Below are 15,873 nucleotides of genomic sequence, written 5' to 3'. Positions count from 1 at the left end.
ATACAGCGCCTGATTTGTAGTATACCAATGCATCCATGTCTCAAACTCCAGTGGTCATGCCATCAGATTGAATGTGCGATTTCGTCGCCGGTGGGACGCGCCTCGGACACGGAGGGGCGCGTCGCGGAAGACATGTGATCGCGCGAAGGAAACGCGGTTCTTCCGTCATTTCTCTGGCCTTCGCTGTAATCCTCACACAACGCTCTTCATTCTCTCGAGGCACTCCTACTTCGTCTCCTACCATACTCTCGGATACCTGCTGAGCTGCGCGAAGATGTTCCGCACACAAATTCGTCGAATGGCCACAACCGCGCGCCAGTCGCTCAAAATTGGTCTCATTCCTGCAGATGGTATCGGCAAGGAGGTCATCCCAGCCGCGAAGAGGGTCCTTGAGGCACTTGGATCGGACATTCCAAAGCCCGAGTTTGTTTCTTTGCTGGCGGGGTGGGAGGTCTTCACACGAGAAGGATACGCGCTGCCGGATGAGACGGTCGAGTGAGTCGAGCCAGGCCCGTAGCTTCTGTCTCCGGAAAGCTTGACGTCTCTCGGACTGAAGGGCCTTGAAAGGGTGTGATGGTGCACTGTTTGGCGCTGTCAGGTGCGTCGCAATACTTGCCCGTAGGCTTTTCCAATTATCAACAACGCCTCGGTTAGCTCGCCCTCTCGGAGAGTGACGGGATATTCTTCCCCTATTGTCCAACTCCGAAAAGAGCTTGACCTCTATGCTAACGTCCGCCCCGTTACATCGGTGAGTACAATACGAGCTATGCTCCTTCAAGTTTTGACATGCGGCGAAGGTCGCTGCCAACCCAGGCGACAAGCCAGATGTGGACCTAGTGGTCGTCCGGGAGAACACTGAATGCCTCGTAAGCTGAAAACATACCAGCTTCCTTCTGCAGTTGAATAATTTATAACATTCGCATAGTACGTGAAGCAGGAACAGCTAACTCTGACAGAAAGCGGACGCGAAGCTCGGGCAACTCGCCTCATCACCGAACGCGCATCCAGGAGGATCGGCAAAATGGCGTTCGAGATCGCCCTCGGTCGTCCACGCCAGGTACGCCTGATCGTACCGGCTATCAGTGGAATGCACGCATTGACTGCGAGACAGCAAGTGACGATCATCCACAAGTCGAACGTTTTGTCGGTCACCGATGGCTTGTTCAGGGAGACTATCCGCGCCGTCCCAAAGTTATCTGAGGTGAACGGCAAGTACGACAGCGTAAAGGTCGAGGAGCAGATTGTCGACAGCGCTGTCTACCGGTAAGTAGACAAAGCAAGCGGGGTACGCGCATGCTAACGTCGGGCTGCAGTCTCTTCCGGGAGCCAGAGTGAGCATCAATTGGTTGCATTCTCCAACAAGATCTCATAGTTCCTCAGGATATACGATGTCCTTGTTGCTCCCAACCTCTACGGTGACATCCTGTCGTGAGTGTCAGCTGCACACGCTTCTCATGGTTGAATAGAATAGTCTGACATTGTGGTTCCACTCTAAGTGACGCCGCGGCTGCCCTTGTTGGTTCCCTCGGCCTCGTGCCTTCCGTCAATGCAGGCGACAATTTCGTCATGGGCGAGCCGTGAGTTGCCTGATTCTCGAGACCGATTCTTCATTTATTCTACACGCTTTCTTCGCTTAGCGTTCACGGTTCAGCGCCTGACATCGAGGGCAAAGGCATCGCGAACCCTCTGGCGGCGATTCGGTCGGCAGCTCTCATGCTCCGCTTCCAAGGCTACACCGCCGGCGCAGACAGAATTGACCGTGCCGTCGACCAAGTCATCCGAGAAGGCGAGGTGCTGACACCCGACTTGGGGGGAAAGAGCAAGACCCAGGAGGTGCTTGACGCGGTCCTCAAGAAGCTCTAAGCCAGCGGGGCGCACGCGGACGGCGTTTCGCAAAAGCACTCGTCACAGGCGCGGGCGGGACTGGTCCCGAATACCTCAGAGCCCACGAGGAGAGCATACGTAGGTGATCATCAATTAGGAGTGCTTAGGGACTGCGCACGCTTCGCGACTACATACATATCACGTTTTGCATCCCCTGATGCACGCAAATCTTGACGTCCTGTCCGCAATTGCGAGTCGCCACTCACGCCGCCCGTAAGTACGTATGGGGCGGATATACCGCGGATGTCGAGCACCGACTGATCATGGTCCATATGCAGCGACGAGCCCAAGATCCGAGTAGCACAGCTTTGTGCTCGATGCTGGAGGGCCCGATCCTTCGTCAGATTTGTGTTTCCATCTCGATGCGGAGGCATTCAAGTGTCTTGGGCGGCATCGTGAGTAAACTCTTCTGCTCTCGTAAGTTGTGTGGGCGGTAGAACCAGCTGTGGAGGGAGCATACAAGGTCATAATTACCGCTCCCAAGGGGAGTAGGCGCTTAGCACTGAGGAGAGGCGCCCGGTCGCTGAGCGCGGTGACAACATCCAGGCAAAACTTTGCGTCGAGACTTTTGAGTCATCGACCGATAGCCTGGCCACGGATCTTGAAGTTTGACGATTGGTTTGACGATTTCTATTCTACCCGCACGCAAGCCTATAAGAGCCGTGCGTTAAGATGATGAAAGCCCCGCAAGCCTCAGGATTCCCCGTCTCCTTTCCAACCTAGACAGGCTCCCCAAACCGACTCCCACTCATTCCTCCACCAACTGGGACGTCGTAAAACATGGATACCGCCGTGAGCACTGGTGCGATCATCCAACCTCAACTAGGGGAACATCAGGAATATCATGAGCTCCAGGGTATGAGCATACAGCAGCCGGGACTTGCAAGTGGACAGCAAACACCTGCAAGCGCAACGTTCTCTGCAGCGAGCTCGCAGGCTGCGTTGCGGGCGGCCCTCGACGATGGGCTGAACGTGCAGGAGCTCGCGCCCGTTGACCGGGGTGTACGGGCGTGGCTCTTTTGCTTGTCTTCCTTCACGCTAGAGATGATGATATGGGGGTTCTGCTTCAGGTGAGCTTATCTCGAACACAAACCACAAGTCGAAAAGTTCTGACCCAAACCTGAACTGCAGTTATGGTATTTTTCAAAGTATGCACCGGTGTTGTTGCCGTATCTCACTGTCTGTCTGACCCTCATTTTTGTTTTCCGCACACAGACTACTACACGACGCATCCGCCATTCAACTCCGCCTCTAGCATTTCGATAGCGGCCATAGGGACGATCGCAATTGCCCTACAGTATACTGAGGTGAGTTATTGTTTCGACGACAACTGTATGGGTTCGTTCACTTATTTAGGCCTATACTACAGGCCCTGCTCATTTCTTGCGCCTTCGGTCGATATCCAGACTATATGGGGTATGCCATGTGGTTCGGCCTTGCGTTGTATTTCTTGTCTATCCTCTGTTCAAGCTTTGCCAACCAGGTAGGCGCACTACAACCGTTCGATCACGAAGACACTTACTCAGAAAACTATCTCTGTAGGTATGGCAATTAATCATGCTCCAGGGTGTCCTATTCGGCATCAGTGGCGGATTGCTCTATGTTCCTGTCATCAAGCTTCTCCCTGAGTGGTTCTCCGCACGGAGAGGTCTCGCAGGAGGAATTATCTTTGCAGGTGGAGGTGTTGGTGGTACGTGGTTTTTTCCCACGTATTCACCGCTCGCACGACTAACCACGGCTATGGATGCTCTTGTAGGCTTCGTCTTTCCTTACATTCTCACTGCTCTCCTTGATAAGGTTGGTTTACGATGGACGCTCCGCATGTGGGCTATCGTAACGACAATCTTTTGTGGGATCGCACTCTTAGGCTTGCGTCCTCGTCTCCCAGTACCGAAGTACCCGCACGGGTCACGACGCCCCCGTTTCATCCCTCCGCAGCTGGGCTTCGTCAAAACCCCGCTTTTCTGGAGTGTGGTACGCTCTCTTCCCTATCGACTATCCTCTTGCACAATTTCTGACTGAAATAAATGTCATTTAGTCGTTGACCATTCTCTTGCAAGGCTTCTCCTACTTCCCTGTCTCGCTGTACATTGCGAGTTACACAACTGGACTCACTACGCCTCTCACTGCGACCATCGTGCTATCCCTATTCAATTCCTCCGCAGTTGCTGGTCAGCTTCTGCTCGGTCACCTCAGCGATCTATATCCATACCCTTGGGTTATGTGCGCGAGCGCAATTGGGAGCAGCACTGTGGCGTTCCTTCTATGGGGCTTCGCAAAAGCATCGGTACAGCTGTACTTCTTTGCTATCATCTTCGGTGCATTGGTGAGTGTCGTTTCCTCTCATGCTGTAGGCAATGGCTCTGATCGTCTGCCTGCAGAGCGGAGGATTCTCATCGACGTGGCCTAACGCTGCGTTCGAATGTGCCGGAGGCAAGCCCGAGTACACGGGCATCGCAATCGCCAGTACGGCCATGTTCAAGGGCATCTCTGCCGTTGTCGGTCCCATCTTATCCGGCGTTCTCCTCGACGCTGGAAAGGGCTCGACTATAGGCGGGGCGTTTGGTCGTGAGGGATATGGTTTTGTAGAGATTTTCGTCGGATCGTGTGCACTTGCGACCGGGGCGGGGAGCATGTTGATCGCATTCACTAGACAGAAATCCGGCATCTACTCCTAGAAAGCGTCGCCGGTCTGCATCGGGATAGAGATTGACTTCAGTGTGCGGGGATCAGGTCGTACTATACTCTATCCGCAAAAGCCGCATTGGGACGATTCGCATAGACAGGACTTCACGCTCAATAGAGTATACCATCATCACTGTAGCAAATACGACATCGATACATTAGATGTTTCCTGATAGGCATACACAAGTCCGGTGCTAATGTCTGAGAAGCAAGTGGTCCAGAGGTACATGGGCAGCTGGGAGGACATGTCAATCCGGAATGAATGGATAGGTATACATATAGGTATACATTACGAAGAGCTTGGTTCGGAAAGCTGCCTTGTCAGCGAGCACGAACGCAGCAGCAGACCCGTCCAGTGTGAGATCCTGGCACATAACACACTCGGCCTTCAAGTGCGGAATCTTTTTCCACTACGGCTGTCATGAGATTCTTCCTTCACTCGCTTGAGGGAAGAGCGTGCTGATCGTGCAAGTCAGACAGAGGGGAAGGTACACGTAACAGTTCAATATCACCTTGATCATTGTTGTTCGTTCCCAGCGTTCGGCGGGACGTCCCATGTCTCCAGTCGCCAGGTTCGGGCTTTACCACGGGCTCGTCTGGCGCCGTTGTGTACTTTGCGGAACCTCCGGCTTGTTGCTCCGGTTTGACTGAGATATTCTTCGAAAATCTCCCTTGAAGCTCGTCAACTAAATTATCAGGTGATCAGCCGAGCACAACGTCACGCCATGAGTAAAGCTCAGGCTACCTGTCGCGCTGGGCGGGCGACGCAGTCCTTGAATCGCCGCAACGAACGCTTCCGAAGGTTGATACGGTGTTTCCTCCCTCTCGCCTTTAGTTATTCCAGCTGATGCTGTTCGAATGTGTCAGTATCGGTGGTAACAGAAGAAGCAGGAGCAAACCCACAGACTATGCTAGGTGTTCGGCTCTCTGACGGGTGCCCACCACGCACGCTATTGAACGCTGCAACCAAGGCATCCGAAGGGCCTCTATGCAGTTCATCCTCAGGTTTGACGCTGCCTATGCTCTCTGGCTCGTTAGACGCGGTCATAGGTTCTCCTGCCGCACGGGCTCGTTGCAATTCTTCGATGGCGGCCCTGAATGACTTCGATGGTCCGTATAGTTCCGGCTCGGGCTTGACCGCCTCCATCTTGACTCGTGCGCCGTCCTCACGCTTCACGCCGGGTTTGACATCTAATGTATCTTGCCGATAAGCGCGAAGAGAGATTGCTTCTGCAAAATCATATATCACCATGAGTTGCAGTAGCCACACAAGAGAGCCTCCTTACCTTCGCTGGACGCGTACGGATCCGGTTTCCTAGGCGTCTGCTGGTGGTGGTCTCGCTGTATCTGTGCTTTCCCATCGCTGATGGCCTCAACGGCGGTAATGTTACTCGATGTCAATTGCGACGGATGTTCATACGGGGTGAAGCGACCCTGGAAGCGAACGCCGTTAGCACCAAATAACTGCACTCATGTTCGAACAGCAGTCTTCTAGCGACTCACGATGTCTCGTACGGGCGTGGGCTGCCGCATAGGCGGCATAGGCAGCGCGAGGTCCCCACAGCTCTTGCCTTTCGGTGAAGCCCAGCTCACATGGGGGTACGGGAACTTGACCGGGAATCTGATATGCGCAGGCGGGTCTCCGCTTTCGGTCGGGTAGTGCGCCAGCCAGTTATCTGCGTCGCAAAGGTCGGTCAGCGCCGCACGTTCACATCCACGGTGTCGACTATGCTCTGCACCATGCAGGCCGAGAGGGCCACCTACGGTTGTCTGGTTCGCCCTTCATGCGATAGTCGTACGCGAACACGTACGAGACGCGTTCCCTGTCCCTGGGATGTCCGCTGGAGAGCACCTTGATCCACGGGTGCGCGCCGAGTATGGGCACGATGTCCGCCTCCTCCGGGAGTTGCACGATGACATCGTTGCGCTGCTCGCCAGGTGCAATAATCGGCCGGTCAGACATTCATCCACAGACGACGTCGCCAACAACGCGCTCGCAACACATACCGTGTTGACAGAATACACAGAGATCGCCTCGTGCTCCTTGTTCAGCATAAAGCGCACCCAAGCGGCGAGGAGGTTCCAATAGATCTCCCCGCGCTCCTTGCCCGACTTGTTCCCCGGCCACGGGTCGCTGATCACGATGTACTTGCACCCGGGGTCGTCTTCGTACGGCGGGGCCCTCTTGAGTCTCTTGGACATCACGATCGCATCAAGGGGATGGTTAGCGGGCCAGGCTTCTTGCGGGGAGATCAAACAGACGAGCAGTGATGACTGTTGTGCTGCAGCAGCGCTGCTACTTACAGTAGCTCCGAGCTCGCACGCACTGCGCAGGGGACGAGATAACTCCGACTGCTCTCCTCTCAGGAACTGACCTTCCGCGAAGGGAAGGGTCAAGGGTTCGCCGTCGGAAGCACGAGTGCAGGGAGTGAGGCTCTCAGGGACGAATATATCATTGCAATGCAGGTCATCGTGGAAGGCTTCGAGGGGCATGGGATGAGCGTGGCTTGGGCGTGCGCCGCCTCGAGCAAACGAGCGCTGGTTCTCTACCCTCCCGCGAAGGACAGATTCAATAGTGGATATGTCCGTGCAATGCGCTCAGATATATTACAGTTCTTGTACTATGCAGCTGATACACGACGAAAGTCATTAATGCAGAGAGCCCTTGAGGAGTAAGTGAACAGAAGCAGTAGCACTGAACTATGCAGCGCAAATGATGGGAAGGCCGAGAAGGAATGGATGACGAGTGTCACGTCCGTCCAAGGAGAGGGAATATCAAGGTGAACCAGGGAAATAGTTCATATCAGTATGAATAATTCTAGGCTTGCGTCTATGGAGAATAAGACGTGCGGCTGGGATCCGCGGCGCGATCGAGTTCCTTGACGAGCAGGTCGTTCATTGCTTTCGGGTTGTCAAGGTAGACTGGAAGCGAGGGATGAGTTGCAATTCGCCGATTGCTGCAGTGTCAAACTAGCTCACCGTGATGACCTGCATGAGGGATCATGTACATGCGACCATTGCCGTTGCCGGCTTGACGTAGTCTCTCGACGGACTCCTTTCCGCCTTCCGGGTCCATCCAGTCGTGATCACCATCTAGTATGCCTATTAGATTATGTGCTCAGCGGTGATGGGCAACGATGTACGTACAAACGAAGGTTATTGGGATCTTGAGTGCGGAGATACGATCAACGAGTGGGCGGCGTGCATGAGCGCCAGGAGCAAGCAAATGTGCTAGATAGCGGGCCCTGCGTCAGCTTTCTTTCCCGGAGATTGGGAGCCTAGACACTCACATATACAATACTCCCCAGAGCCCTTCGCGAGCGTGATGTTCGTGATGTAGTGGTGCATCGCCCGGGTATCCTCGTCACCCAGACCGATGAACCGTCGTGAAGAGTACTTCCCGATAAGCATGGGGCTCCAGAAGACGGTGGAGCGAACGACCTGGAACGGGCTCCAGCCCTGCTCCCACAGATACGTGAAGACCTTGCGGGAGCGGCTCTCCTGACGCTGCGCCTCCTCCTGGCTCGCTTTCAATTCCTCGACCTTGCGCGAGCTAGCGGGTTCTGCGTGATCCGCGCTCGACGCGCCCGTCGCCTGCTCGTCCGTGAGCTCTCGCGAGGGCACGGTGCTGTTCCGATCGTGCGGGACACCTGCGGGCGAGAGCAGGATGAGCTTGTTGACGCGCGTGGGATAGCGGAGGGCGTATGCGACGGAGAGATAGCCCCCCAGCGAATGGCCGATGAGCGTCATTGATTCGAGACCCATCTTCTGCCTCCACTGCTCCAGCGAGTCGATGAAGAACGACTCAGCCTCGCGGACGCGGCCATCGATGTCTTCCCGTTTCGCTTTGACGTGGAAGGGAACCCGCGCGGAGCGCCCCATTCCGAGCCAGTCCACGGCGTATACGGACGCGCCGCGTTTGCCCGCCCAACGTCCTAGTGCTGGAAAGTTCTGGAAGAAGAAGCCGAGCCCTGCACCATAGCCATGAAGCATTACCGCAGGTGGTGGTGCATCTGCCGCAGGCTTGGTGGGAGTTATCGCGAAGGTGTTGAGGAAATGCTTCGGGTCATCAAGCTCAATCCTTGAGCTCTGCGCCACAACATCATGCGCATAATCTGGTGTTGGGGGTTGGGATCCAGCCGGTCGAAAGTAAGGGAGCTTTCTGCGTAACGCGTTGGTCGAAGAAACACACGGATAGCAAGGCTGGTGGTACTCACCTTAGTAAGCGTTCCTCGCTAGCAGCACTCTCCTTCTCTCCTGCAGCCCACCTGGCCAGACACATGAGGAATCGCAAAAAGATTCACAACTCGTAAAGAACTCACCAGCTCTTGACGCTAGCAACGAATGTCGAGGGTATCTCACGGGCAGGAGGCAGGGGGATGAACGCGTCGCTTGCAGTCATCATGTGCGTCAGCTGGGTCGCTCTGAAGCGTGCAAGTAGCGGTCTAAGAGCTGTAGCAGTCAGGATGAACAAGAACGATTGGACGTGAGAGGGAAGGGGAAGGAAGGAGGGACAAAACAAGCGATATGTGGAGATTGGCAGAGGGAGAGGGAGACGTTTATGAAGCTGCGGCCGGCCTCGTGCCGAAGAAACGCGTTCAGCAATCCGTTGGCGCCCGCCCGCCGGAAGCAGACGCAAGCACCTCCCCTACCCACCACATCTCCCGACCGGCTTACCCTTTTTGCCCTTCCCGCCGAGCAGCGCGACCCGACGCACACAGCGTTACATCAGTGATGTTGACAGAGTCGTCTGCAGACACATCTTGTTGACATATCATGCACGCGGAATCATGACACTGCTCTAAATCTCCATTAGTCCAAGACATACAGTACTTCAGAGACGAACTATCCTCCTGCTCCTCAGACCCTACCACGGACTGCGAGCAAGGGGGTCAGACGACGAGAGCAGTGAGTTGCAGGAGAGTAAATGTGATGGCCTGCACAGAAAGCGCAACATAGGAGGGGATGAGGAAGGGGATAGATGGAGGTCTGAAGGGAACACGGTACAGTGGTGAACACTGTAGGTATATCAGAACGGTCAGGTCTCAAACACAGAGACCAAGCTGTATGCACGCATGCGGTACTTACTATGCAAGGTCATATCCGCCGCGTCTTCTGGCCCCTCGTCCCACCAATCTTCAGCGGCGTCCTATCCGTGACGCGCTTCAGCTTCGGCTTCACCTTTGCCCCCACCGCCGTCGTGATCGCCGTGAGCATCGCGTCCCTCCCCTGCCCAAAGCCTTTCAAGTACAAATGCCAGTCGAAATCAACCCGGTCCATCTCCGCCTCCATCGCTCCGATGATGCCCACCGCGCACTGGTACCCCGCCTCGTACCCGTTCCGGTTGCTCTTCTTGAACCCGAGCTTCCCGCCCGTGAGCGTGACGAGCTGGTTCCCGTCCGGTTTCGCGAACGTGATGATCGTGTTGTTCCGTGAGGACTTGACCGAGACGTTGTACACGGGCCTGACGGCGCCCTTGGAAGACACCTTGCCGTCCTGCTTCGCGGCGGTGATCGGATTGGCGGGAGAGGGATTGCGCGGGAAGCTATTTGGAGGGGGTGGTGGTGGGAGGTCCTCCTCTACAGGGGGTGGTGTGGTCGCGGTTTCGCTCCGAGTAGATGGGTCGTCGTCTTTCAACAGGTCGTCGAACTGCATCAACACGTTGGCATCCTGTTTCGGAGCCTCAGCGAGTCTGGGTGCGCAGTAAGAGAGCGCAGCAACACATGTCCGTTGCAGTGGTGGTGTCCTAAGAGTAGGGAGGAGCCTGAGGAGGGACATGAGAGCGAGTCCAAGTGTGCATTCGAGCCCAAACCCATCTACGTTCACCGGACACTCGCTGGGCGCCTCGAAATTTCCAAACCCCGCTCGACCAGTCGTACGCGCGCCTATCCCCCCCTCCGATTCACTACGAACTCCCGACCATCCACCAGCCATGTCTGTGAGTGCCCCCGGTGCTGCTGTCCTTTGCGCGATCTGACCTCTTGGTTGCAGCTGGCCAACACTCTCTACAACGCTGTCGTGAAGCGTAACAGTAAGTTTGCTCGGGGAGACGCGTGGTAGGGCAGGGTTGAACGCTCTGGCCGACAGGTGTTTTCGTCCCGACGATCTTCGCCGGTGCGTTCGCATTCAGCATCGGCTTCGACCTCGGTGTCACGAAGTTTTGGGATACCTGGAACAAGGGAGTACGTACCGTCTCACCCGCATGAGACGTGCAGTATGCTGAATCTGTCTGTAGAAACAATGGAAGGACATCCGCTCTAGATACGTGGAAGAGGAGTAGATTCCATCCGCGCAGGCCTCGCAACCTCTTCCGTCCTTACCATAATACACTGCACTTAATAGACGATAGCGTGAAGCAATGCAATGCGTCCCGTTGACTCCGCACATTTCTGGACGAACGTGTGTGTATGGCAGCGCAGACATGTACTCGGCTGGGTCAGACCTGGGTCAAGCCAAGGCGACATCAACGTCGGAGCTTCCGGGCACGTGAACCGCCGGGTCGGCCGGCCGTCCGCCACTCGCTGCTCGCTGCTCGAGCTCGGGCTCGCCTTCAGCGGCCACGAACCCGCCTTCTGATTGCCAAGTTCTTGCCAGTTCCAATTGTTCTTTCCAACTGTCCAATGTTTCGGCCATCCATAAGCGGGGGAGTGAAACCGATGGCCTTCAGGAACGCTGCGAGAGACTTGCCACGATGGAGATGGATGCCGACCCAGAGGAGCGTGTCTGGGAAACCCCTCCAAAACCAGCGAGAACTCAGAGAGGTGCAAGGTGTAGCATAGTTGGTATATCCCGTCGTCATTGTGGCATCTGAGTCTTCATCTGCCTTCGCTCGAGCTGGGCAATTTCACCCTGCAAGGCGCCCTGCCCGCGCTCCCGGTATTACGCGGTCGACTATTCTACGCGAGGGCCGACCATGCATCACGTGTTGACCCCTCGAAAAGGTCAGACCCGGGTCAGACCCCAAGTCAAACCCCGGGGTCAAGCCGAGAGGGTCAAGGGGTCGAGTCTTAACCCGCACACCTCTGTGGCAGCGTACGTCGTCACGCAGGCTCGGCCTGCAATACTTGAAAAACGTACGGCGATGAAACTCGCACCGTTCACACCTAACGTAAAACTCCGCAAGTACTAGTACAGGCATTCGCAGCGCGTTCACGAGATAGAGACGGAGAGACTGGCTAATTATGTGCGTCATCATAACTTACTTGGATGGTTATAGGTACATCATAAGTCGTAGGATGGAGGTCCATTGTTCGGACGGATGCATGCGAACAGACTGTGAACGAGTAAGAGATGAATGACATAAACCGCTACTTGAGTGAGGGGAGACGACATGAAATATGAACAGGAGACGACGAGACAAGAGAATATAAGGAGAAAAACAGCAAGTTATAGAAGTTATGTACAAGAAAGGACGTACAATATGCACAAGAAGCCAGAAATTGTCCAGCGGGCAGAGGCGACTCAGGTCGAGATCATCCCGAAGTCCTCCTCGCCGTCCGGCGTCCTAAATATCTTGTCGAAGACCTCCTTCCCGTCCGTCGACAGCGGCGGGAGCTGTTCCGCCGCGGCAGTTGGGTCGTCGCGCGAGCTCTTGATCCTCCGCAGCCGCTCCTCGTTCCAGATCTTCTCCAGCGTCTCCGCAAGGTTCATCAGCCCGAAGAGGAACCCCCTGTCGGGCTGGTCGGGGTAGTGCGGGGGGAACCGAGCGTAGATGAGCCCTGTCTCAGGGTCGACCTCTGCCTGGTAACCCTTCCCGCTCGTGACCTCCTCAATCTCGCCGTTGGGAGGCGGGTACGGGAGCCAGTCTCGTCCCGTCGTCGTGTGCGCAAAGTCGACGAGACGGATTTGGACCTCGCCGCGCTTGCGACGGCGGCTGACGCGGTCGGCGACGGGGCCTAGAAGCAAGTCTTCGCTGTGCGAACGGCGGAGCGTCGGTGGCTTGCTCTCCGTCTGGGTGCGCGCGTCCAGCCGACGCTCGAGGGACTCGCCACGCTTGCTGCGCGACGAGGGATGGTCGAGGACGGAGGCGCGGAACGCCTCCTGGGCTTCGCGGTCGCCGTCATAGATCATGAGCAGGCTGCAGCCGTAGAAGCGGTACCCATTCAGGCGATTGACGATGCGCGCGAGGGCGTAGATCTTGCGCAAGATGACCGGGATCTGGTACACGAGCAGGCGTTCCCCGTCATGGAGGAAGGAGCTGAGCACCGCAGGGAAGTCTTCCGGACGGACCTCGCGGCCCTTGTATTTGTCCTGGGTAACGTAGGACTGCGTGACGTGGTTCCAAACCTTGGTAAATTAGGACATGTCAGCGAACCGAACAACCATGCCGTCTGGACCAATGAACAGCTTCAGGCGCAACAGGTACGACCAAATCGACCACACGTGCAAATAGCACGTCAAGGTATCCGTTCATGGACCTGAACGACACTTACCTGCATCCCGCACACTCGCACACCCAGCGTTCTGCTCGTCGTCCGGTCGCACTTCTTCCGCTGGCTCTTCTTCTTTCCTGGCGTCGCGTCCATCCCGTACTGTCGCGTGCCCATCTTCAGATCGAGGACGCACGAGTACTTGAGCCGACCGGTGAGATCTTCCATCAAGATGAAGTGGTTCTGACGAGTAACAGTTGGGTCCGGTTCGCGGTGATCGATGGGGAGATGGGGTGAGTGAGGAATGCAGGGCTGGGAGACATCACGAGGAAGCGAGCGCGAACGATGACGACGGTACGAACGCGCCGCAAACGACTGGCCATCCTGCACCTCCAGCGGGGCGCGAGGAGCGCACGGGTCATCGGATTGCGACTCGAAGTCGAACACCTCTCCAGAGGCCGCGTCACGATCCCGCTCCAAAGGGTGCGTGGGATAGGAGGCGTGATGTCCAATCTCACGGTCACTCTGTACTCGCCGCAGCGGCTTCCCGAGCACGCTACCTTCCTCTTGCCGTAATCGCTCTACCCTGCTGAGCTTTTTCTTGCGACGAAACTTGTCAGCACCGTCGCTGAACGAAGCCCCTTCACCTTCTCCGTCTGCTACCTCGCCGTCATCCTCCGCCTTCGTGCTGGACGTAGTCTTGCCCGAAGCGTGCCTGGACAATCGACGGAGCAGAGTGCTGAACACATGGTCCTTGAACCGTGTATTCACGACAGTAGAACCGGTACCGCCGAACCATCCCGTCTGGAACTGGCTACCAGGCGACACAGACCCTTGTCCTGACAGGGAAGTTGTGAGCTGAGGGGCAGGGAACCGCGGTGAGTTCATCGGTGTCCGGTTGTCCACATCCTCGACTGTCCGCGAGTACGCAAGTCTGCTGGCCGGGTGTCGTTGGGAAGCGGCGCAAGCGTGGTGGGAACGCAGCGTGGACATCCCTAGATCCGGGCTGGAGGCAGTCATACCGTTCAGGCCGTTCAGATGAGGCCGTCTCAGACGGTGATCGACTGGAGGGGCAGGAGACGAAGTGACTGAGTGGGACATCGCACGATTGCGGCGGCCGCGCAGTAACCATTCAGGAATAATGTGGCGATTGTAGTCCAAGGCGACCTCAGGAAGCTCCGCCTCCTCTGTGTCGGTATCTCCACCCTCCTGCCCCGGATGGAATGACGGCGTGGAACGAGGGTTCTCGCTCGCCGACTTCTGCAATATCGGGCGGGGAGACTGTGACTCGGTGAGGAGACCTCTGGGCCGGGCGGCGGAGGGGATCTGCGGGGAAAGACTCGAGCTCTTGGGCACTCGGCGGTAGCTGACCAGCATCACGCCCAGATAACGTGGGATGAAGTCAAGCAAAGGAGGAGCTTCACGCTCGACAGCTTCGTAGAAGAGATTCTCGCGGGAGACTAGCGGCTAACATCCACATTGGTTCAATTTGACTGAATGACTGACGGAACGCAAAAGGCTGGTTCTCACCTTGCACACAGCGCGCTTAGTGAACTTGTAGATCGCGCTGTGTCCGCCAACCTGATTGCGGAACGGCCGCAATGGAATATGCGGTAAGCTCTCCTGCGAATGAGCCTCTAGATTGGCCACCAGGTCCGTGTTAGGCGACGTATCAGCCTGAGTCAGCTCGAGGTCGTCATAAGGAGACAACATGGCCCTTTGATGTCGCTCGTCATCCTCGTCCTCCGGATTATGCACGCGAGGCTGGGGGTGGGGGCTTGTTCGTGATGGGGAGAGAGGGAAGGGAGTAGATGCAGAGGTTGTGGACGTGGTTGTCGTCGCAGATGCGGACTCCCAAGCGGATTCATCGTCGTCATCCGTAGACCAAGGAGAATCGAAGAAGTGAGAATATTGCGGGACGCTAGGAAGGGCAACTGGGAGTGCAATGGGAGGCTCATGCGGAGAGTGTGACCGTGTCGGAGCGCGGTGCACAGGTGGAGGCAATTCGTGCAGATCAAGTGGAGAGAGTCGGCGATCAATAACGGGCGAAGGAGCAAGATCATGGGTGCGGACTGGAGGACTTGGCGATGTAGGGACGACATGTGGCAGCGATGGCGAGACGGTTGGTCTGGTTTCCAGGTGGAATGTGGACGCGGAAGATACAGAGGAGGAAGACTCTGACCCAGGAGGAGACAGGATAACAGCATCCGGTAGAGGCTCCTGGACAAACACACTCCGCTCTCGTGGTCTACCCCGCCCATCCTCGTCAGCACGGCCTGCTTCAACTGCTGCGCGCCACTGCGCCAAATCGGTGAGCACCGTCTCGCGTCGAGATAATGTCCGCTCCTTGCGTCTACGGAAGTCTTGGTCCCGTGAGCTCGTCACCGAACTCGTGCTCTCGCGCGTCCTAACCCGGTCAAGGCCGGTCGAACTCTTCTCCCTCCGTATAGCGGCCGTCCCGCGATCAGGCCAATCCGACCGCTTGACAAACTCGAACTGGGGCTCGCTGACCTCAACGACAGACCTGCGCTTCCCTGTCGATGATTCCGGCCTCGGAAGGTCGAAAGCCTCGACTTCATTCTTCTCTACCGAAGGGCTGGGTGCGCTCTCCTTGAACAGATCCAACGAGGCAGCGACCTTGCGACCGATACCTGTGTTCGAGCTGGTCGGGACGGCGCGATCGGAACTGGAAGACGAAGTAGAGGCAACGGGGGACGGAGGCCTTCGAGGAGCCGCGCGACGTGCGGTGGCCGGGGAGATAGTACGAAAAAGCTCGGATTGCTGGGACGCACGTGAAGAGGACATAGCTATTGCTCGCTCCGACGCTCTGCGAAAGGCCCGCTGGTAGGACGCGCGAAAGGGGCGAGAGCCTTGCGGGGTCTCATTGCCAGAGTCTTCGGTAGCATCTTCACTGTCATTGCGCCAGCCGCGTTTG

The 15,873-nt window shown here is 56.6% G+C and overlaps 7 protein-coding genes across 7 annotated transcripts; 3 read left to right on the top strand and 4 right to left on the bottom strand.

Moving 5' to 3' along the window:
- The first annotated feature begins 201 nt into the window (after positions 1-201).
- DICSQDRAFT_103251 (homoisocitrate dehydrogenase) lies at positions 202-2,097 on the top strand. Its single transcript, XM_007364184.1, has 10 exons — positions 202-495; positions 557-598; positions 655-748; positions 798-866; positions 926-1,057; positions 1,112-1,263; positions 1,314-1,331; positions 1,381-1,428; positions 1,497-1,577; positions 1,638-2,097. Exons 1-10 carry the CDS (start codon positions 275-277, stop codon positions 1,861-1,863), a joined length of 1,083 nt encoding a protein of 360 aa, XP_007364246.1. The 5' UTR covers positions 202-274; the 3' UTR covers positions 1,864-2,097.
- A 645-nt stretch (positions 2,098-2,742) lies between these two features.
- DICSQDRAFT_56694 (MFS general substrate transporter) lies at positions 2,743-4,562 on the top strand (the record flags this gene model as incomplete). Its single annotated transcript, XM_007364183.1, has 8 exons — positions 2,743-2,954; positions 3,016-3,032; positions 3,100-3,191; positions 3,254-3,367; positions 3,427-3,574; positions 3,641-3,858; positions 3,923-4,210; positions 4,266-4,562. The coding sequence occupies 8 exons, from the start codon at positions 2,743-2,745 to the stop codon at positions 4,560-4,562; spliced, it is 1,386 nt and encodes a 461-aa protein (XP_007364245.1).
- Positions 4,563-5,004: 442 nt separating this feature from the next.
- On the bottom strand, positions 5,005-6,771 carry DICSQDRAFT_168571 (uncharacterized protein; the record flags this gene model as incomplete). Its single annotated transcript, XM_007364182.1, has 7 exons — positions 5,005-5,255; positions 5,315-5,419; positions 5,473-5,799; positions 5,856-6,003; positions 6,073-6,245; positions 6,334-6,496; positions 6,577-6,771. 7 exons carry the CDS (start codon positions 6,769-6,771, stop codon positions 5,005-5,007), a joined length of 1,362 nt encoding a protein of 453 aa, XP_007364244.1.
- Positions 6,772-7,069: 298 nt separating this feature from the next.
- DICSQDRAFT_154142 (alpha/beta-hydrolase) lies at positions 7,070-9,070 on the bottom strand. The gene is made up of 6 exons (XM_007364181.1): positions 8,892-9,070; positions 8,787-8,837; positions 7,860-8,731; positions 7,717-7,800; positions 7,549-7,662; positions 7,070-7,491 (listed from the first exon to the last, which is right to left on the bottom strand). Exons 1-6 carry the CDS (start codon positions 8,972-8,974, stop codon positions 7,400-7,402), a joined length of 1,296 nt encoding a protein of 431 aa, XP_007364243.1. The 5' UTR covers positions 8,975-9,070; the 3' UTR covers positions 7,070-7,399.
- Positions 9,071-9,672: 602 nt separating this feature from the next.
- Positions 9,673-10,041, bottom strand: DICSQDRAFT_36677 (translational machinery component; the record flags this gene model as incomplete). The annotated part of the gene is made up of 1 exon (XM_007364180.1): positions 9,673-10,041. A coding segment is annotated over one exon (369 nt), but the record flags the coding sequence as incomplete, so codon positions are not given.
- Positions 10,042-10,501: 460 nt separating this feature from the next.
- Positions 10,502-10,849, top strand: DICSQDRAFT_168568 (ubiquinol-cytochrome C reductase UQCRX/QCR9-like protein; the record flags this gene model as incomplete). Its single annotated transcript, XM_007364179.1, has 4 exons — positions 10,502-10,507; positions 10,561-10,600; positions 10,657-10,751; positions 10,805-10,849. The coding sequence occupies 4 exons, from the start codon at positions 10,502-10,504 to the stop codon at positions 10,847-10,849; spliced, it is 186 nt and encodes a 61-aa protein (XP_007364241.1).
- Positions 10,850-11,694: 845 nt separating this feature from the next.
- On the bottom strand, positions 11,695-15,644 carry DICSQDRAFT_83614 (SAICAR synthase-like protein). The gene is made up of 3 exons (XM_007364178.1): positions 14,469-15,644; positions 13,002-14,405; positions 11,695-12,855 (listed from the first exon to the last, which is right to left on the bottom strand). Exons 1-3 carry the CDS (start codon positions 14,649-14,651, stop codon positions 12,031-12,033), a joined length of 2,412 nt encoding a protein of 803 aa, XP_007364240.1. The 5' UTR covers positions 14,652-15,644; the 3' UTR covers positions 11,695-12,030.
- Between the last annotated feature and the right edge of the window lie 229 nt (positions 15,645-15,873).

This window comes from Dichomitus squalens (genome assembly GCF_000275845.1).
Source record: "Dichomitus squalens LYAD-421 SS1 unplaced genomic scaffold DICSQscaffold_8, whole genome shotgun sequence".
Classification (NCBI taxonomy): Eukaryota; Fungi; Basidiomycota; class Agaricomycetes; order Polyporales; family Polyporaceae; genus Dichomitus; species Dichomitus squalens.
The sequence above is the reverse complement of the archived record's forward strand: the minus strand, read 5'-3'. Positions and strand labels throughout refer to the sequence as shown.

Bases quoted from the DNA above. Each gene is read 5' to 3' on its own strand.
- DICSQDRAFT_103251 (XM_007364184.1), top strand. From the start codon at position 275: ATGTTCCGCACACAAATTCGTCGAATGGCCACAACCGCGCGCCAGTCG. The intron at 599-654 runs GTGCGTCGCAAT...CGCCTCGGTTAG, and splicing joins GCACTGTTTGGCGCTGTCAG to CTCGCCCTCTCGGAGAGTGA. The intron at 749-797 runs GTGAGTACAATA...CATGCGGCGAAG, and splicing joins ACGTCCGCCCCGTTACATCG to GTCGCTGCCAACCCAGGCGA.
- DICSQDRAFT_154142 (XM_007364181.1), bottom strand. From the start codon at position 8,974: ATGATGACTGCAAGCGACGCGTTCATCCCCCTGCCTCCTGCCCGTGAG. The intron at 8,838-8,891 runs GTGAGTTCTTTA...GTGTCTGGCCAG, and splicing joins GTTGCTAGCGTCAAGAGCTG to GTGGGCTGCAGGAGAGAAGG. The intron at 7,801-7,859 runs GTGAGTGTCTAG...CCCGCTATCTAG, and splicing joins CTCTGGGGAGTATTGTATAT to CACATTTGCTTGCTCCTGGC.
- DICSQDRAFT_83614 (XM_007364178.1), bottom strand. From the start codon at position 14,651: ATGTTGTCTCCTTATGACGACCTCGAGCTGACTCAGGCTGATACGTCG. The intron at 14,406-14,468 runs GTGAGAACCAGC...TGTGGATGTTAG, and splicing joins CTAAGCGCGCTGTGTGCAAG to CCGCTAGTCTCCCGCGAGAA. The intron at 12,856-13,001 runs GTAAGTGTCGTT...TAATTTACCAAG, and splicing joins TGCGAGTGTGCGGGATGCAG to GTTTGGAACCACGTCACGCA.